The 22201-nt window shown below is 43.3% G+C and overlaps 1 protein-coding gene across 1 annotated transcript in view; it reads right to left on the reverse strand.

The window, feature by feature from the left end:
* The window catches only part of OBSCN (obscurin, cytoskeletal calmodulin and titin-interacting RhoGEF), a 319253-nt gene that overhangs the window by 119900 nt on the left and 177152 nt on the right, over window positions 1-22201 (reverse strand). Inside the window, exons 62-65 of the mRNA XM_069095842.1 lie at window positions 21287-21559; window positions 14307-14573; window positions 2371-2643; window positions 1045-1317 (exon numbers count right to left, since the gene is read on the reverse strand). Coding sequence (XP_068951943.1) covers window positions 1045-1317; window positions 2371-2643; window positions 14307-14573; window positions 21287-21559 — 1086 coding nt within the window. The remainder of the gene's footprint in view (window positions 1-1044; window positions 1318-2370; window positions 2644-14306; window positions 14574-21286; window positions 21560-22201) is intronic.

Below are 22201 nucleotides of genomic sequence, written 5' to 3' on the forward strand. Positions count from 1 at the left end.
ATGTGATTCTGAGAAGAGGTGCATAAGCTTCACCAGACATTGCCTAAGGGGTACATGACAAACAAAAAAGTTAAGAACTTTTGGTCGAGACGATCTCTAAAGCCACACTGGCAACTCAAAAAGTCCATTTTCTATGTCCTAATGTCTGTTCCAGTTTTAACATTTCACAGTCTAATGTTTCTTCCAATTCTCACATTCTTCATTCTGTGTTGTATGGTACCTCTCAGTTCTAACATTCTTTGACACTGTAGCTTGATAGGACTTGATTTGCAAGTAGTAGTAGGCCTTTAACTGTATACCTGGGCATGAATAAAGCTGATTAAATTGGTTTTATATTATCACAAAAAATATAAATTTTAGTAGCTAAGAGCGTATGTACTTTGCCATTATTATAAAGAAAAATATCTGCTGTCCACACACATAGGGATTTTTAGATCATATAGTTTGTTATTATAAAAATATGGATTCCCTTGGTTGGAAGGGACCTGGAAAGTAATTTAGTTCAATCTCACCAATGGCCTATTAAATCTTCATTAGGAAAACCTCCATGTATTCAAATCATGATAAAAGACCAGTGATTTCACTGGTTTTCAACCTTTCAATTAGCTCATAACAGATCCCAGGGCTTAGAGTAGATTCTCAGTCCCAGAGACATGGAATATATTACTTCAGGAAGGAGTAAATACCCTGTCCCTGGAGGTCTCCAAGCAGAGAGGCTGAATAAGTGACCTCTTGTCATATTATAGTGGATTTCTAAGATGGTGTGGAAAGGGGATCCTAATCCGAGTGGGCCCTAAACTCAAGGTCCTCTGAGGCCCATTCTAGCTCAGAGCCTCTATGACTGTGAATTAAATGTGCTGCCTGGGTAACTACTAAGCTGTCCATCTTCTAGAAACCTCTAAGAAAGGGGGTAGGCCCGCTGGTTGGGGATACCGTACAGAAGAGATTGCTGAGATACAGGCCACTTGGAGGTCCCTTCCAATTTTGAGATTCTGTGGTCTTGCTTTGTTCATTACTACGGCATGGCTGCATTCCCCCACTTACTGATCACAGACAGCTTGGCTGAGGCAACAGCATCTCTGGCCGCAAAGGTCACCTCTCCAGTGTGGTGGGGCTGGGCATTCCTGAGGAGCAAAATGTGGCGGCTCCCATCAGCTTGGATCGTCCAGTCCTTATCTGGCTGAATTTCGATGCCGTTAATGTACCAGGTCACCTCGCTGACAGGGACTGTCTCACTGAGCACACAGCCAAAGGTGGCTTTGGCACCAACCTTGACCTTCACATCGAGCAAAGACTCCAGGAATTCCAGACGCCAGCCTACGGCGGAAATATGCTTTTAAATGTTGCTGGCAGGAGCAGAACTGGTTGACGCTCAGCTCTAAGAGGCGTGCAGAACTTCAGAGCTCAGGTGAGACAGCTGGGCTGAGAGGGGGTCTGCATGTGTGTGTATTTGGGGCCCCAAGGGTATTTCTCCTAGAAGGCAGTCCTGGCCTTGGGAAAGAACCTAGCCCAATTCAATGAAGATTCGAGAATTTGTGGCTATTAGAGGGAAGTTGCCTGACAACTTGTTGGCTACTCACAAGAATGCCATTTCTTTTACACTAAGACACTCTCAGTATAGACCCAGGTGTATAGCAATAGCTAGACAAGGATATGGAACAGAGATTTATTGATATAAATAGCCTAGAAGGCTCTGGGGACCTGGCGTGCCTGGACTGTGACTGGGTATGTCTGTATGGCCAGCTGGGCCATAAATATATAGGGAGTGTCTACGAGGCCAGATTGTGTATGTTGTATTGTAATAGAATCTGTCTATGAAGCTAATTGATGCATATTTTTTGGATTAGGTATGTCTGCACAGATTGTTGGTGTGTGAATATTGGTATTAGGCCTGTAGGTATGTTTATATTGGGTATGTCTGTGTGTCCAGCTGGTGTGTCTGTATTGGGAGTTTCTGTGACTCTATCATCTGAAGCTTTACCCACTGGGTGAGTTGGTAGCATTGACTTGGTGCATGAACCACCCAAACTGTCTTTTCCATCAGCCAAGTACAATGTCTCCAAAGAGCCAAGATTGTATATATTGCAATCCACATGAAATAATTCATGACCTTTTCATGGTATTAGGAGCTGTGATTCAATCTGGGAAATGGAACCAGGAACCATTTTCCTGCCTATTTGAAATGATTTTCCCTTCCTGTCTTTCCCCCACACCAAGACTGGTTGTATCTCTGCTACTCTATCTCTTTTAGATTAGTTCATTCTTTGGCCCCCCTTTCTTCTACCTCTAAATCAATCTAAAGGCCCAACCATTATCCCCCATCTTCTTCACTTCCCTTCACCACCTCCAACCCCCAATGATCATCAATACCTTTGACAGTCAGAAAAGCAGATGTGACCATATCATTGGCCAGGAAGGTCACTTGGCAGCTGTCCTGGGGAGTCAGATTCTTTAGCAGTAGTAAGTGCCTCCGGCCATTCTCAAAGTAAACCATCTCAATGTTTTCTGAGGTTCTTACTGGCACATCATCTATCAGCCAGCTGTGATTGGCAATCTCCGGCTTGGCCAGATGGCATTCAAATAGGGCCTCTCCTCCTTCCACTGCCTCCACGTTCTCCAGCCCCCGGACAATGGTGTTCTTGGCTGCGGTGAAGGAGACACAATAGGCCAAATGCTGAGTTCCTACCTGGCTCGCTGGTGGTGTCAGACATCCCAATCTAACAGTAATGATAACTCCCACTTCCACAGTGATTTAAGATTTACAAAGCCCTTTCCTAATGACAACCCTGAGAGGTAGGGCATGAAGGCATTATCCCTATTTTGTGCTCCTGAAAGAATGCAAGCTTTCATCTTTGTATCCCCACCGCCTATAACTCAACCACAACCTTAATAAATGCTAGTTGATCCACTGACTGAGGAGGCTGAATTTAGAATGTAGATTCCCTGAGGGCAAAAAAGGTTTGTCATTTTGTCTATGCAGCCTCAGCAACTCTAGCTTATAGGAAGTAAGCACTTAATGAATATTTGAATTGGATTTATTGAGAGATTAAGTCATCTGCCCAATGTCACAGGAGCAGCAGAGGTCTCCAAGATTCCTTCCACTATTCCATATTTTAAGGCTCTAAGTTAGCTAATCTACACCTCAGGGCTCCAAAACAGAAGGCACCTGTGAAACAGGAAGGCTTATGTGTGACCCTTCTACCAACTTTGGTAAAAGCTAGAGTACTAGGCATTCGCTGAGTGCCTGCCTTTTGCCCAGCCCCTCTGAGGAATATAAGAAAAGGTAGTAAACTGTGTTATGTATGGTAGAAAGGGCACCAGACCTGAAGTCAGGAGTCCTGGGTTTGGGTCACCTACAGTGTGAACCAGAACAAATTACTTAAATGCTGAACCTCAGTTCTGAAACATCTTAAAGTTGGGATAAAGATGTTCATATGAGAATCACAGACCTGTAAGAGAATTTAGAAATGCTATCTCATTCAAACGAGATAGAATTTTATAGAACAGAAAACTGAGTACCAGAGAGGAGAAGCCCAAGATTATAGCTACAAGGAATGTTAGACATCATCTAGTTTGAGGAGTGACTGTGTTGTTTTAGAAAAATTAATCTTTCTGAATGAGGAGACAGTCTAGAGCATAAGCTACTTGAAGGCTTCTGTCTTTGTGTCTCTCTTGCTTAGCACAGTGCCTTCCTTGTACGATGTAGCCATTTAATAAATATTTGTTGAACTGAACTAGTTGTTGAGAGATTTAAGGAACTTATCCAAGGTCACAATTAAAACAGCAGTCAGGACTCAAACACAGATCCTCTGACCCCCAAACCAGTGGTCTTTCTTTACATTACACCAGAGTGTCTCTCAGAGCGACGCGGAGTTGGAAGGTGAACCCGGGGTCTTTGGACTCCGAGCCTAGAAGCCTTATTACCCTGCCATGCTACCATATTGATTTCACAGGGCTGTTGGGAACAAAGTGCTTGTTTCTTGATTCTTAAAGGGGGATAGAGAAATGAGGCAAATTGAGACCTCATGGCAGGAAAATCTTCCTAGCAGAGCTATCTCTTGTGGTCGAATGAGCTACTTTGAGGGGTAGTGGGTCCCCCTCACTGGAAGCCTTTAAGTCAAGGCTAGTATACTGCTTACTAAGTCGATTGTAGGGAAGGTTCTTGTTCAAGCATGAATTGGAAGAGTCACTGAGTTTTAAGAGTCACTTAATTTTTATTCATGGCAGAACTGGAATAGAAATCCATGGCCATTTCCACTGTGCTGCTTGAGGAACAAAGCAGGATCGACTGTGAGATTGTAAGGCCCCAAGTCCCCTGTCACCTCATGGAATCTGCATCAATTTTTAGTTTTGTATCTAGCCTGCTACTCAATAGGGTGCCTTAGACACTGCACAGACATCATCATCATCATCATCACCATAATCACTAGCATTTACTTAATATCTACTATGTGCCAGGAAAGGTGGCTAGGTGGTATAGTGGATAGAGTACCAGACCCAGAGTCAAGAAGACCCAAGTTCAAATCAGGACTCAGTTGCTTAGTAGCTGTGTGACCCTGGGCAACTCCCTTAACTCTGCCTCAGTTTCCTCATCTGTAAAATGAACTGGAGAAGGAAACGGCAAATAGGGTCATGAAGAATTAGACAACTGAAAAACAAGTGAATAACAACATGTGGCAGGCATTGTGCTAAGTGCTTTTATCAATATTATCTCATCTGGTCCTCACAACGACCCGATTTTACAGTTGAGGAAACTGAGGCAGAGAGGTTAAGTGGTTCTTGGTCATAGAGTCAGGCTTTGTAGTCTGTGTGGGATTAAAGAGTCCATTGAACCAGGGCGCCGATGCAGGTCAAGAATTGAGCCTAAAGGGCAGGCAGATCAGGTGGTTTGCCTTCTATGCTACAGGGAGGAGCCTGGGCTTGCCCCTGGCAGTGACAAGGGGCCATGCTAGGCTTCTGAGGGAGGGAGAGAGATGGTCAGAGACGTGCTTTAAGAAGGAGTAGTGTGGGAGGGATGAGGGAAAGCCTGGGATGACTGGTGGAGTTCATTAGGAAACCACTGGAGTAACGAGTATGAACTGATAAAATGCAGATCCATTTGGTTTCAAAAGGCCAATGTCTCCCATCACACCGTTCCAGCACTCACATAAAGAGAACTTGCCTTTATCCCTGACCAGATATAATTTCCTAGATGGTCCCTACTGCTGCCAGACTTATCTTCCTCATGCATGGATGTAGTTATACCCTCTCTCTGCACAAAACTTTTCAATGGCTCCCTACTGCTGACTGAGCCAGGCTCACACTTCTCAGACCGGCATTGAAATTCCTTCACAATCTTGTGCTCTTCTCCCTTTTCAGCTTCATCACATACAACACTCCTTCACTTCCTCTACTGTCTAGCCAGACTGGATACTCACCAGCTGCTGCTAACCTCGCACTCTTTGCTGTATCTGTGTCTTTGTTCCCACTATACCTTACAGACAGCATGCTTTCCCTCCCTCCCTCCCTCCCTCCATTTGGTGGATGCCACCACTTCCTGGAAACATTCTTTGATTTCAGCAGATTCACCCTGGGCCTCACATAGCACTCTGTCTGATCCTTTCTGATGCACTGATCATGTACTGTTGTATATAAAATGTATTAGATTATGTCATTCCCCTACTGGACTGACCTCCATGAAGGTAAAAAATGGGTATTACCTAAATTTTATATCTCCCCTAGCTCCTAGGACAGTTTTTTGTACCTTCAAGGTACTTAATAAAAGTTTGTTTATTTGAATCTTCAAACAACTTCAAATTTGGATTCTAAACCACAAGCCATCAGGGACAGGTCAAAAGCATCCCAGGTTGGCCTACAGCAAGATCAGTAGCATACAGATAGATGGAATATTGATATCTAATGAAAAACTGTGGGAATTACACCCAGAAGGAAACACAGTTTGTACGTGGGGCATAGAACAGGAGTTTTTGCAAGAATAGAGGGTTGGTGATTTAGAATGGTCAGAGAATACTCCACAGAGTTAGAGCACCAAATTTATGGGATTTCCTGGGGGCTCAATCAGTTCAGCAAGCCTTGTGGGTTGAGTGTCCTTGGAAGAGTGGGCTCTGGGGAATGACATTGGTCTTGTTTTGTGGGAGCTGCAGGAGTGGCTGAGGTGGAGTCCAAAGGGATTATCACCATCAGACAAACAACTCTGATGATAGTTGTCTCACGCTTGGTCAGTAAGTGGGTAACAATAACAACAATAATAGTAATAATCATGCCAGCTGACACATATAGTATTTTAGGTTTTACAGAGTGCTTTATAACATGGAGTAATGGATAGAGTGTTGGCCTCAAAGTCAACAAGACAAGATAAATTGCAGAGAAGGTCTTAACCTGCACTGGGAGAGAGAGTTTCCTCACTGGGATTTCCCCATATCAATGAAATCACATATCTAGTCTCTGTCCCTAGCCTGTTCCTTACTGTGTACCTGAAGCAATCTTGTTATAGGATTTCCCTTACCCCTAAAGAAGAAACAGCAACAGAGGAGATAAGACCTATGTCAAGAGTCAACAAAAAACACGTGTGTGTGTGTGTGTGTATCTTCTCTTTTTAAACCCTTTGCCTGAGTGAGCTTGTCCATTCCTATAACTTCAACTCTTTTCCCAATGCAAATGACTCCCAACCTGCATCACTAGCTCTGACCTCTCCCCCAACTTTCAGGTTGGCATGTAGAGTTGCGTACTGGTCATCTCTACCTGAATGTCCCACTGGAATCTCCAGATCAACATAGCCAACACAGACTTCACCTTCTTTACCCTCCTTCTGGGCACCACCATTCTCCCAATCTACCATGTGTAGAACCAGAGAACTGTCTTTGATTCTTTCCTTCTCTTAAAACCCATTCAGTTACAAGGTCTTGTCGATTCTCTTTCTTCCCATTCTCACCAGCACCACCACCCTATTGAGACTCTCAATACATCTGTTCTTGACTGTAGCTCTCATTACTTTTTCTTACATAAATCCCCCACTTATATGCCTTCTCCCTCCACCTCCCAGGCCTGGAATGCCCTCCTACCTTGATAGAGGGGGGAGAGGTTAGGAAGGCACAGCACATACATGGTCAGGAGACAGTGATCTTGGTTTAGCTAAAGGGAAACTCAGACAAAGCAGACACTATATAAATGTCAGTTAGCATTATTATTGTAATTGTAAAAATCAATATGCATCATGTTCAATCATTTCAGTGGCATCGCCTTCTGGGATTTTCTTGGCAAAGATGATGAGATGATTTTTCATTTCCTTCTCCAGCTCATTTTACAGATGAGGAAATGGAGGCAAACAGGGTTTACCCAGGATAACAAAGATAGGAAGTGTCTGAGGCCACATTTGAACTCAGGAAAATGAGTCTTCCTGATTCCAAGCCATTTACTCTATCCACTATGCTGCCTGGTTGCCTATTATGCATCACAGGTGCTTAGCAAATGTTTGCTAAATAAATGAATTCTTCTGAAAATCATAAAGTCTTAGAATTGGAAAGGATCCTAGAGATCATGGGGTCACACACATAGAGATGAAAGTGATCCTGATAAGAGGACATCTAGTACAACTAGATCCAGAATGAGCCCATTCTACAGCTAAGGAGGTACCCAAGGTCATACAGGTAAAAGTTAGTGGCTATGGCAGGATTTCAACCCAGTTCATTTTCTCCACCCTTCTCCTTTTCAAGAGGAGAAAGTGGGGGTGCAAATAAGGAAAATCACTTGCTGAGGATCACACAGTAACAAAGTCAGGATTTGAATCCCAATCCTCTGACTCAAAAGACAACTCGCCTTCCCCTTCACCATCTAGGCTGCCTTTCTTAACAGCATTTACTTCATTATCAGGAGCTCTTTTTACAAAATAATCTTGTGTTTTGAATGGATAGGTAAGGGAGAGAATGGAGGAAGCAGGGCTGGGCTTCTACTCATGGGCAATTTCAGCAGCTGACATAGATTGTAAGGCACCTAGAGTCCCATCCAGGTGGGAACAGTCCTGGCTCCCCTGGCCTCTTTCTCCTTCATCCTCTGGTTCTCCCACCCACTTCTTTTTTCTTTTCTTTTCTTTTTTTTAAGCAATTGGGGTTAGGTAACTTGCTCAAGGTTACACGGCCAGTTATTTTGTGTGGGTGTTAAGTATCTGAGGCCAGAACTGATCCCGGGTCTCCTGACTCCAGGGCCAGCGCTCTTACTCACTGCGCCACCTGGCCGCCCCCCCCCCCCCTTATTTTTTCTTTATCTTCAATTGTCCATTTTTTTTTCTCATTTAAGTTTTTCCTCCGTACTTTTTCTCCCTCTTTCTTCTTAATAGAACATACCTCTTGACATTTTGTTGGATTTGTGATATTTCATTACTATGGGTCCTCCCTCCATTTCTCTCTCTGTATGTATAAATATGTATACATATACAACATTTAAAATTTCTATATTTGTATAATCAAAATTATTTTTTAATCAATATTCTTTTAATGAAAATAATGAAAGGTGTTTTTTTTTTATTTTATTTTGGGCGAGGGGCTAGGTTGAGAGCCTTATAAGCCAACTGAGAGTTTAACAGCCCAGGGGTATCATACTCATCTTCCTGTGGCCTGAAGACCTTGCTGCCCAGTTGGCTTTACCCCTGGGTTCCTAACTCCTGTTTTGATGTTTGCTTTCTAAAGTCTTTTGGTTCCTAGAAAATACCCTCCCTATACTCTTCATCCATCTATAATGGTCTCAAAGAACAGGGTGTGGTGACTTATTAAATAAAGCTATTTAAGTGACAAATTTTTAGTAAGAATTTATTAATCTTCCATATACATAAAGTTAGTGCTGTCACTCCTATGCTCAAAATCCTTCTGTGGTTCCCAGTTACCTATCAAATTAAGTTCAGACTCTTTTGCCTGGTATTCATGGAACTTTACAAGTAAATGTCACTTTATCTTTCTAACTTTGGTTAATACCATGTGCTTCTATACATTCTATATTCTGGCTAAACCTGGCGATTCGCTGACCCTTCTGTTTCCAATGCTTTGAATGCCTTTCTAGCCTACCCATCTTTGAAAGCCCAACTAAAATTCCACCTCTTCCAGGAAGCCTTCTCATTTTCAGACTTCAACAATACTTTGGTCTTCAGGGAATTGTGGGAATTGAGTGAACCACATTGACTCCATCATGTGACTCAATTCTGGATCTAGCTCAATTCCCTTTCTAGTCAATTATAGATCTAGTCCATTTTCTGTTTTGTGTGAAAACTTTATGGCATTGTTTGAACTTAACCCTGTATGGCTGGGAAGTTGGACCACTTCTAACAGATTTGTTTAAAATTAATGCAAGGAGGGAGGGAGGGATAGAATCTTAAACTCAAAATTTTAAAAAATGTTTTAAAAATGTTTTGACATATAATTGGTGGAAAATAAAATATTATGTATATAAAAATAAAACCAATGCAGGGAGTTTTCTCACAATTATACATCTCAAGCAACCTATATGTCTTATCTAAAAATTGGCCCCATGCCTGTCAATCAGTTATTTCCTTGTTCCTTTGATTGACAGGGAAGAGTGGAATACCTCTTTCCGACTTTTGGGAATTGCACCTGTTGGCTCTCCCTCTTCTAACTTGGAAAATCCCTAATCTCCAATTAGAAATTAGATTATCTAATCTTGTATCCTAGTTTAGAGCTTGTTAATTGTTTTCTTTTGAGGCATAAAAATCTGTCTCCCCCTGTATTTGAGGTCTAGACCCAGGTTGAGGAGACCTGATCCCGATTTGTTATGCAATTAGCATGCACTGCTTAACAAATCAATATGTTCGGAAGCTCAAACCTTTGTTTCCTCAGTCATTTCATCTTTCACCCATCACAGTCTGCACTCCTTTCATACACTTATCATGAAATATTATATATTACAACCATCCATGCATATGTCCTTTCTCCTTGGGCAACGTACAAGTGTGACCTCTTTGATAGCAAGGACCGTGCCTCACCTGAACAGTACTCTCCACATAGTATACATTTAATAAATGTATCCCAAGATCTGAAACTAGGACAGAAACACAGAAAAGTACAGCATATTTTAGCTCTACCATTATGCCCACTATGTTGCCATAATCTCTTAATCTCTCAGATCCTCAGGTTTCCTATCTGTAAAATGGGCATGCTCATTCTTCTAAGTATCCCAAAGGGCTCATAACATATGAGGAAAGTACCTTGAAACCTCAAAGTGCCATATAAATGTGAGTTTTCATTACTGGCCACAGAATGAGTTCACTGCCCTACGGAAGGGCCCTATGGTTCTGGGGAAATTAAGGGCTGGATACGGAAAAGGGAATGTTTAAGCTGTGCCAAGAGGCTGGTTGGCACCAAGCTCAGAAAATCTCTTTGCTGAAAAGGAAGAGTAATGTAATTCCCACTTCCCTTATGCTTTAAAGTTTATAAAATGCTTTTCTCCCAACAACCTTGTGAGGCAGGCAGTACACGCATTTTATCTTCATTTTACAGATCAGGGAAATTTAAGTTTGGGGGATAGTTGAATTTGATAGTTTTTGATGGCTTTCCAGGATCTAAGTCAGAAGGGATGAGAACAATCCAGCTCACACTTAGCTGAGAGAGACTGAGGGCTGTTGTGGGTAATTTTTAGGTCATGTTTAGTTTCAAGGGGCTGAGAAGCCTTTGAGAAGAATGTTGGAGAGAGTGGAGTGTGCAGTGATAAGTGAATTGTACTTGGAGACCAGGGGACATGGGTGAAAGTCCCAGCCATGAGACCTAAGACCAAATCTCCCTGAGCCTCTATTTTCTAATCCATAAAATGGGGGTAATGATCCTAGTACCACCTCCCTCACAGGGCTGTTGTGAGGAAAACACTTTATTAAAATTTAAGTCCTATAGACATGTGAACGCTTGCTTTCTACATAAGGGTATGAGACTTTTTATGGATAGATAAGGACAAATATGCATCTCTACTTGTCCCAGAAACTCCCTGGGTGCTTGCTAATGTATGATAAATGCTCCATTCCTTTGGGCATTCAGAGAGTGCTTCCAGACCATTCTGGTGAAGTCCCACCTCACCAACTGTCCATTAGACATTCCAAACCAGATCAATCAATAAACATTTATTAAGTACCTACTATGTGTCAATTACTGTGCCAAAAGCTGGCATTTCAAACTCAACTTTTCCAAAACAGAACTCGTCTTTTCCCCTCTTCCAAACTCCCCTATTTCTGTCCAGGTTACCACCCTTCTTCCAGTCTTCCACATTCCCAATCTTGGCATTATCTTTAACTTTTCACTGCTAGCATAGCTAGCTACCACCTTAGCACAGGCCTTCATTGCCTCTTGCCTGGTCTATTTCAAAATTCTCCCATTTGGTTTCCCTACCTCAAGCCTCTCTCCATTCCAATCCATCCTCCATAGAGCAACCAAAATGATTTTTCTTAAAAGAAGGTCTGGTCACAAGACCCCCTCCATGTGGCTCCTCATTGACATGAGGAAAAAATATCAACTCTTCTGCTTGGATTTTGAAGCCTTTTACAATGGAGTTCAACCCGACCTTTCCAGTTATATTATTTATTCTTCACATATACCATGGTCTAGCCAAAATGGCCAGCTGTGCTTCACACCTGGCTCTCCACCTCCTTTGCACTGGCCACCCCTCACTCCCAGGACGTTCACCTTCCTCATAGAACCCTTAGCTTCCTTCAAGACAGTTCAAACATCACCTTCACTATGAAGCATTTGCTTATTCTTCCTGATGACTAATGTCCTCCCCATTCTGCATTTGTTTTGTATTTAATCTGTATATATCTCTATATGTATGCATTGTCTCCTGAGAGAATGTAAGCTCCTTGAGGGCAGGGACTATATCCTTTTTGTTTTTGTATCCCCATTGCTTAGCATGCTGCTTGGCACAAGGAAAGTGCCCAATAAATACTTGTTGATTGATTGATGCTGAAAACCATCATTCTAGTTTCCTAAATTTTCATAATGATTTAGCTCCTTAATTTGGCCACTTTGTTGCTATGTCTTTCCTGTTTTGTCAGACTTTCCTGTCCCCTCACCATAAGTCCCTTTCTTTTCCCTTTCCAAATCCTGCTCAAAGTCTCTACCTCTAAGAAACCTTCCTTAATCAAGTGCACTTAGCCCTGATGACTAAGAGGATTTGGGGTCTGTGGAATGCAATACATTTGGGATCAAAGAACTCAAGCTCTGACTCTGCTACCCACTCGTGTGTGATGTTGGACAATTCATGTGTACTCCCCTCTGAACCTCAGTTTCCTAATCTATAAAATGGGGATAGCAATGCTCGCACAACCTCCCTTATAAGGCTCTCATAAGGAAGGTCCTGACCCTTAAAGCATTAGAGGAATGAAGTCATTATTATTGTCCTTTTGTGAAAGGCTGTAATCAAAGTTTGCCAAGAGCTTAGCAAACCTTTTGACATGTCAAAAACCCAAATGGAAAGATATGGACTAGATCATGGTACAGTTAGGTGGAATTAGAACTCTTTGAATGACTGGAACCCAAGGCTGGAAGTCAACATAGAGGGTAGCCTAGAGATCCAGGGGAGTGCCCCTAGGAGTGTCCTTGGTCCTGAGCTGTTGAACATTTTTCATTAATGATGTGGATAAAGGCTAAGGTGGGAGCCAGGTACTACAGAAGAAAAAAAAAATACTAGAATTGGAACCTCTCAGGGCCTTAATTTCCTCATTGGAGAAAAAAAGGAGGTTGGATTAAATGACCTCAAAGTTCTCCACCAGGGGTAGTGACTCAGTACTTAAGGGCATAGCTTTTTTTACATTAACCCACATTTGTGGGGGGTTTGTCTTCTTTTTTAAAGAGAAGAATATTTTATTTCCCCCCCCCCTCAATTACATGTAAAAACAATTTTTAACATTGCTGGTTTTTTAAACAAGCTTTTTTGTTTTAAAGTTTTTTGTCCTCTTTTAAGTATTTTACATCTTTTCCCACCCTGTCTCTCTCGTATTACTTTCTTAGACTAGAGGCTGCCGAAGGACAAGGGCCATAACCTCGTCTTCAGGTGGGGAACACCCAAGTCCCTATTTCTGTTGAGGGCATCACCATTCTTTCATTCACCTAGATTTGCAGCCTCAGACTCTTCCCTCTCCCCTCCTCATCCTTCAGTTTCCATGTGCTGTCAATTCTACCTCCTTAACATCAATCACATTTGTCTCCATCCACAAGGCCACCACCCAAGTTCAGGCTCTTATCATGTTTTGCCTGAACCACTATGGCAGTGGCCTCCTGACTGGTCTGCCCGCCTGAAGTTTCTCCTCTGCCCCATACATCCACCCCACAGCCAATGGATTGATATTCCTTAAATACAAGTCTGACCATGTTATTCCCCTGTTCAAAGAACCCATTGTCTCTGCTGCTTCTAGGATCTAATACAAACTCCTCTTTGGTATTTGAAGCCCTTTGCAGTCTGGTTCCAGCCTCTCTTTCTAGACTTACTGAACATTTCTCCTCTTTACATATTCCATGTTTTAGTCAGATTGGCTTTGACTGTTCCTCCTATGTAACATTCCATCTCCCCTCCCACCCTCCTTGTCTTCAGCTCTGATAGTCCCTAGCTTCTGTCAAGGCTCTGCTCAAGCTCCCCCTCTAATGAGTCTTCTCCGGATTCCCCCCAGTTATTTCCCCACAAACTTGCTCCATATTTACTTTGAATATTTTGTACTTATTTATCTGCATATATGCTGAATTCCCCACCCCCTTACCCAGTAAAATGGGAACTCCTGTAAGGTAGGGATTGTTTTGCTTCTTTCTTTGTATTCCTAGGGCTAGCCCAGCATCTGAGACATACAGTAGGTGCTTAATGAATGTTTACTGAATTAAAAGATGACCACACGGCCACACTCAGACCAGGAAATTGTGTATCTCCACCATCAGACATGGGGAACCCCAAGAGTGAGGATGTATGCCGGGGGCCCTCTGACAGCAGCAACTGTGTCTCTTTCCCTTTTCTATTTCTCTCCTTTATCTACTCCAGGGCTCTCTGCCTGTGGAAGCATTCAGTCCAAGGAATTACCTGCTCTTCCATTTTACCATCGCCTTATGGTTAAAACAGCAGGTGCTCCAAACTAAACCATGCCAAAGTCATCATAGGAATATAAGATTTTAGAGCTGAAAAAAATGTCACTTTAAACGGAGCCTTATAGATGTGAAATAACTTGCCCAGGTCACATAACTAGCTGGTAGCAGAGCTGAGGGGGTCTGGTCAGCCTTCTCCTTCCTCCCTCCTGCCCTGTGGTGGGCTTCCTGCCTGACCAGCCTGCAGGCATGCCTCACCTTGGACGTCAAGCAGAGCCACCACGCGCGTGCCCCCCGCTTCACAAGAATAGACGCCGCTGTCACGTGGGAGGGCAGGTTTAATGGTTAGCTTGGCTACATTCCAATCCTGCTCAACAATGACGCGCTGCCCGTCCACACAGACCTCCTGCTCATTGATCTTCCACGTGGCCTGTACAGGCCGGGAATACTGGCATACGAATTCGGCCATGCTGTTCTCCTCGACGGTCAGGTCCTTCATGGCACTGACCACTTCAACGGTGGGATCTGTCGGCCAATATGTCAGGAGGACATGCATTAGTGGGGTGGGGCAGCCACCTCCCTCCCCCACTACATACACGTAAAGGATGGGGAGCCCTGTGCCTAGCCATGGTTAGTGAGTTTAGTGGCAGGGTGAGCTAGCTGCAAGCTCTAAGCGTGCAGGTGGGCAGAGTTACTAAGGATGTGAGGAGATGCCAGTAGCCTTTTGGACTAGAGGAGGGGCCCACAAGGTCTCCAAATATGGCGGATATAATTGACCAGTTCCTTTTGCACAAGACTCTTCCCGGTTCTCCAGGAAAAGTCAACCCAAATACCCTCCCTCTTGCAGGACACTGGGCGCAAGGGTCCGATAAAATCCTATATATCTTAGGGGTATCATTAAGAACATGGCATGTTTTGAAAGATGCCTTCCCCAGGAAATTCTGATATTTTCCTGTTGTCTCACTCTTCATCTTACACCAATATGCATTCTGTTCCAGCTTTGCTGTGATCCTAGAGCGACTAATTCCAGCAAGGACTCTCAGAAGAAAACTGAAATTCTCTATTTGAGACAGAACTACATAAAGTCTGCTTGGAAGACCTAGAGAAGGAGTGGGGAACCTGCTGTCTTGAGGCCACATGTGGCCTTCTAGGTCCTTGGGCGTGGGCCTTTTGACCGAGTCTAAGTTTTACAGAACAAATCCTTTTATTGGGGGATTTGTCCCATGAAGTTTGGATTCAAAGGGCCACGCTTGAGAACCTAGAAGGCCACATGTGGTCTCGAGGCCGCAGGTTCCCCACCCCAGACACAGGAATGACAGAAGGAAAAGAATCCAGGCCCTCAGGACTACTGTGATCGATTGCAGCAGCTCCCGTGTACCCATGGTCTGTTCCAATGATTATTATTCTACCTGCACTGTCCTAAATTCTGCAGCTGTGGAATCCCTTCAGTTACTAGATAATGCCAAAGGCTTACTGCTGCGCATCCTACAGTTAATTGGCCCCTGCAGAGATCCAGAGCTTATTTATTCCGTTTCCCTGCATCCATCACTGCTGCCAACAAGATGAAATACCATGCAAGCTCCTCAGCTAATTTCCAGGAAATGGAGACCAAGGGAAGGATCCTGGAGGGCTGCTTTTCATGGTCCCCAGATAAAAGCAGCTGACTGTCCTATGCTTCCTTAGCAGAGCTGGATAAATCAGATGGGTTGCCTGGGCTGGCCAAACAGCCTATGTGTCCCAAGTCAGAAAGATGTCAGGATAGGACTGATGGAAATCAGGCACCAGGCTTCAGCATTTTCTAGCTTTTCTTCCTCTCCTTTGTGTGAGCTTTCTCTGGCACTCTAGGTCATGGCACAGGGCATGACATAGGGTATTTTTCTGAGAGAAGGTACTGTGTTCTCTGAATTGAGGGAGCCTAAATGTTGGGATACTGTGACTAAAGAGGTTGAGTCAGTGCATACTGAAGGCCAGACAAACTCTTCCAACCTAAACAGATCTGAAAACAGATTCTGGGTCCATCTCTGCAGGCCAGGGCACAGGCAAACATGGAGCCTACTAGACTGTAAGCAAAATGACCGCAGGGACTGTGATTTCCCTAAATTTATCTCTCCTCCACTGATCAGTGTAGAACTTTGTAACTAGAAGACACTTAAATGTGTCTTAAATTGAATTGAAATGAAAAATGGAATGATATACTTATATCCAAAAGAGCTGTTGGAGGATGACGGTCTCTTGCCATCAGGATTATTTGGGTAGAGGGCTGAATAGTCATTCTCTGTCTGAAAACTCAGCACCACCCACTCAGACAGAGCCTGACCACTTCACTTGGGACATCCCAAAGCTAACACTGCACCACCACCATCTGCTTCTAAGGTGTAGGCAGCACACCTAGCTTGAGTTATATAGACAAAGAATCTCTTAGGCTCTAAGGCTTAGGGGTAACCAACCTCATGCACCAAGCCCTGGGTGTTTTTTTAAGCAAACGCCTGGCAGGTGTCCTATTAATGCCAACCTTGTAGGACATTTTCTGCCCATTCAGCCAAGTGCCTGTGTGTTTGACCTTACAGTGGGCCATCTTCAAACTTCTAGACAGAAGGGTATATGGAAAGTCCCTTTCCAATGAATTAGCTGTGTGTGTGTGTGTGTGTGTGTGTGTGTGTGTGTTTATATTCTATTGGTCTGAATATATACAATCCCTGAATATAGATCACAACTTGAGCACTGGGTTTAGAGTCAGGAGACCTAAGTTTCAGTCCTAGTTATTCTACTTAAAAGCTGTGTTGCCTTGGGCAAGCCAAGCCTTCTTTCCTTTTTTCTAGAAAATAGGATGATAATGTTTGCTTTACCTTTCTTTTAGATTAGTTGTAAGGAATGCATCTAAATAAAAAGTCAAGTGCTAGAGACAACATGAGTTATTACTATTATTTGAAAAGAAAAAAAAATCTAGATGCTCATCGAAAAATGACACTGATTAAAGACACCATTCAGGTTTTATTCAAGACAGATTTAGGTGGGAAATGCAGCTTATTTTCAGACTAATATGGCTTGTAATGCAGTTGGCCTCAAAAGGCAGGACTGTGTGATCCTGGTCAAGTCACTTAACCTTTCAATGCTCTAGGCAACCCTCTAAAACTTTATGCTGTAGAGAGGGTGCTAATCTGAATTGGCAGGAGTTTCCTCACCTGGGAGTCCCATATACATGCAATCTGAGGTCTAGTCTCTAACTCTATGGTATGTGTGTATTATACATTCTTGTATTTACTCCCATTCGCTTTGTCTTCCCATTTATCTAAATCCTACCGATTCTTTGATGTTCAGCTCAAATCTTGCTTTCACCAGAAAGCCTTCTCTGGCCATTCCAGATCACAGTGATCTCCCTTATCTCATAATTCCTACGGTATTTATAATCAGTGCCACATAATGAAGTATTTTACCATACTCTGTTCCATCTGAGTAGAACAAACATTGCTGGGTGGGAATAGAAACCTAAGACAGATAGCAACTAGCTGCTTATAGGCAGGCTTAAATTATTCACACCCTGGGGCATTTAATGAATTTACATATGTCCTTGCTGAGCCACTGTCTGGGGTTTTTGAGAGACTGTAAACAAGGGAGGTGTCACAGGGGTAAAGAAGAATAAATGTCCCCCCAAAAGGGAACAGAATGGAATCTGCTAACTATAGCCCAATGAGTTTGATTTCAATTTCTGGTTAAAATCTAGAAAACATTATTAAAGTATGTGAGCACTTAGAAAAGGAAGCAGCGATCACTAAAAACCTAAAAGGCTTCACTGAGGATGGGTCATGCACAACTAAAGTAATTCCCTTCTATGAAAGGTTTATTAGATTGGTAGAATAAAGAAATACAAAGATTTAGCATACCTATACGCCAATAAAACATTTGCCACAGTCCCACGTGCTACATTGTGGACAAGATGGAGAGATGTGGGCTAGATATACATAGCACAGTTATTGGATTTAGACTTGGCTGAGTGGTTGGACCCAAGGAAGAATACTTAATGATTTCACGTCAATCTGGAAGGAAGTCTCTAGGGAAATGACCTAGGGATCAGTTTTTGGCCTTATGGTGTTCAATGTTTTTACCAGTGGCATTAATGAAGGAAGGCATAAATAGCATACTTGTTGACTTTTCAGAAGAAAAATAAATTTATAGCAGAAACAAAGCTGGGAAAGGTAGCAAACATGGTGACTAACAGAATAAGGGACCCCCCCCCCCCATATTCTCATCAGATTAGAATAAGTCACTGAATAGGGAAAAAAATACCAAAAATTAGACTTGGGACTTTAAAAAATCAACTTGTAGTTAGAAAACAATTCCTGTGAAAAAGATCTGGGGGTTTTGGTGAATCACAAACTCAGTTTAGATCAAGGGTAACATGAGATCCCAAAAAGCTAATGCTATTTCAGATGACATTAAGAAAAGCAGAGAGTCAGAAAATGGGAAGTGGTAGTTTTGCTCTGTCTGGTTAAACATGTTTGACTCTGGACACTTTTTTTTTAAAGATAAGTCATACACAAGCTCTCCTTGCTTAAGTATGTAGAAAATGGAAAAATAAAAGTTTAGACTCCAGAGGTTCTGTGATGTAATGAAAATAATACTGGAATTGGAGCCAGAGTACTTAGGATTGAAAGCCATACTCTGCTACTAATTTAAAAGTTAGATGATCTCTTGCTGGGGACCTTGCTCATGCATAGGCTGGACTAGGTGGCCTCTGAGGTCACTTCTAACCCTGACATTCTGGGATTAGATGTCTGCTACAGTTCATTCCAGCTCTAAAATGGAGGATCCCATGATCCCAGGATTCTATGATAAAAGGCAGTAGCAGCTGGGGATCCAGCTGGTGTTGATACTCTGTTCTGGTCCCCTGTCCCAATTTCACAGGGTCATTTGTGTTTATGAAGATTGGTGGGCTCCTCTACAGAAACTCATACAGGACTATGTTTCCCAGGCACCTTCTTGTCTGCAGCATTGGGAGACTGAGGCCCATCTTCATTCATGTGAGTCAGGATTAACCTTGTGGAACCTTGCCTCTTTCAGAATTGTGTTTCTGTCCCAAGAGCTGGGTTTTGTCTGTATGATTCCTGGGAAGGCCAAGTTCGTAGGTGAAGAAGAGCCTTCCTAAGAGTTGGTGCAGCAAACTCAGGTGATGGATTCACACAGATGGGGAAGGACCAGTCATTGATGAAACTGATCAAAGACCTAACTGACCAAAGCCAGGGCAGTGGAGGGCCTGTTGTCTCAGACAGCAGCTCTAGAGGACACCACCAAAATTACACCACATTCAAGCCAAACAACCCTTCATCCTTCTGATCATGGGATGGTGTACATTAAACTTATCAGGATGTTATTGCACCTTTCCTAATATCTTCAGTTTCTCACTAAGGTGTACAGGTGACTCTGATTTCTTAAGGGTGCACCAAGTGCAGCACAAACCCCAGCTGACCCTATCAAGCCAGAAAGGCTTTGGGCATGAGCCTGGCTTCCTCCAACCACTAGAGGATGGATTATTCATGTGCAAAAGTCATTGCCACAGTAAACGATTAAGATGAACTACTAAAGTGGGGTAGGGGTAGGTAGTATGCCAGAGAAGGGAGTACCCATACCAGTAAAACTATAGTTCTTGGGTTTTGTGCCTTTAGGTCATGGGATTTATAGTCAGAAAACATGGGTATGAGTGTGGGTTCTGCCACTTACTAGGGATATGACCTTGGACAAGTCATTTTACCTCTGTTTCCTCATTTATAAAATATAGCATACACTGCTAATACCATAAGAGTGTTGTGAGGAAAGCACTTTATAAACTTCAGAGTAAAGTAGAAAAGGAAGTCATATTTATATATGTATTGTATTCCCCTTGCTAGTCATAGACTCCATGAGGGCAAAGATCACCCCTCACTTATCCTTATGTCCTTCCCACTGGTAACTGCTGTATTCTGTACATAACAGGTACTAAATGAATAGCTATTAAATGAACAAATAAAGGAAATCTGGCTTTTCATATGCATATCCTGGTTGTGTGTCTATCTAATACATCTAATTAGAACAAAACCTCCTTGAGGGCAGGTTGCATCCATAAATGGCCTTCGGTCTCCCTGAGTATATAACACGGCATGTTCCTATGCTGAACATTCAGCGAGAACAGTACAACAAGTCAAAGACAGCTACGTCAGCATCCTAGCATGGTCTCTGGCTCCTGCCCATCAGGGAAACATCTCCATTGGTGGAAGAGGCCATGACTCTTCCCTGAAGCCTGCCCTGAGAGACCCAGGCAAAGGGCTCCCTGTGTCTTTACTGGTGCTCATAAGACCTGGAAGCTAATTAGGAGTAACTACCCTGACCAGACAGACTATAACACCTGATGGGAATCCAGGTTGGGACATGTGGAAGGAATGGGAAAGGTATTGATTTGGGAGACGAGGAAGTGGGGCAGCATCATTGGCATTTTCTGATTAGGAGAGCAAGAACCCTTACCGGAAGGGTGACACCTCCTTCCTCTCACTCACCTTAGCCCTCCCTCACTGGGTAAGAGAGACTGAGTGGGAAGGGACCTGAGAAGGCATCTAGTCTTTCTTTTCTAGATAAAGAAACTGGGGCTTGCAAGGTTTAAGGGACCCGCCCAAAGTCACATAGATATGTAAGGGGAATTTTGAACCCAGTCCTTCTGACTCCAAACCCAGTGTTTTTTTTTCCACTGAACCAAAGCAACATACCTTTCCTTCTCTGCTTCAGGGCAACTGGGAAGAGGGGGATGCGGGGAAATAATAAGGAGGAAAGCATCTAGGAAGCATTGGGCTCAACATCGGAGTTGGGCTCAGAGTCAGGAAGAACTGAATTCAAATCCTGCCTTAGATGCTTGCAAGTGTTGGAGATCTGATCTCACTTTTCTCAGCCCAAGTTTCTTAATCTGTCAAATGGGGATAGTGAGAGTATCTCCCTTCCAGGGTAGTTATGATTGAATGAAACATTAAATAAAAAGTGCTTTGTGAACTCTAGGGAGCTATATACATGCCAGATATCATTTGTATCATCCCACTGTGTTTCCAAGGAAAAGTTCCATCCAGGTCTTCCTAAGATAGAGAACACAGCCCAAAAGAGGTTTATGCAAGTGATTGGTGGGCGAGGAAGTTCTTACAATGACCTGACGCAGAAGCACCAGCATGAAGGCCACTCAGGGGGTAGAGGCAGAGTGGGGGGATCCCCCTCCAAAGCCCAGATACCTTTGATTAATAACTTAGCTGAGGACACGAGGGACCCTGCCCGGAAGGTGACGGTCCCTGAGTCCTGGGGCCCCAGGTCCCTGAGCGTCAAGGTGTGGACTGTCCCGCCGTGCACTGAGATTGAACTGAAGGGACCATCCTGGAGCAGGGTCCCATCCAGCCACCAGCGGGCCCCGCCGATGCCCCTGGCAGACAGCTCACAGGAGAAGGTGGCTGCCTCACCCACAAACACGTCGACATTCTGTAAACCGCGCACTAGCCGAAATTCCTCTTCTGTGTGACAGAGTGAGAACAGAGGGGAGCATGGGCTGGTGACGTGAGCCTGGCACGTGACCTTTGACATAGCAGGCATTCAGTAATTGCCGGTGGAACGAATAAATGAATGGATGGATGAATGACCAAAGGGGTAATAGGACTATAAACATGGGCTTTGACAATCAGCATCTTTTCATGGGCTTTACTTGGGGGCACTGAAAGGTTTGAAGAGTCAAAGGGTTTCATCAATATTTGCACAAAACTACATAGGTGGTCAAATGTTTATTACCTGTGTTAACAGAGAGTAATAGCAGGGGAAAAAGTAGCCAGTTTTTTTCAGTGGTCTGCTAGTACCCTAAAGGCAAGAATTATTTTATTTTTGTCTGTGTTTGCAGGGTCTTAGAGATGCCACCAATACTAGGCCCTTAATAAATGCTCATTGAGATTCATGGATGCATTCATTCATTCACTCATTTATTCAACCAATACCTACTGGATTACCCCAAACAGGGGATATCCCCAAAAGGCACTCACATTTGTCTCAGATACTCACTCTAGAAAGAAGCATTCAGGCGTCCCGTTTGTGGCCAAACTTATTTTGCTCAGGTCAGTGTTAAGCTGCCCTAGCCTGCCATGACATGCACACCCACCCACCCATCC

Source organism: Petaurus breviceps, unplaced genomic scaffold (genome assembly GCF_028583685.1).
Source record: "Petaurus breviceps papuanus isolate PSGF00001 unplaced genomic scaffold, PetGlider_PUasm1.0 227, whole genome shotgun sequence".
Classification (NCBI taxonomy): Eukaryota; Metazoa; Chordata; class Mammalia; order Diprotodontia; family Petauridae; genus Petaurus; species Petaurus breviceps.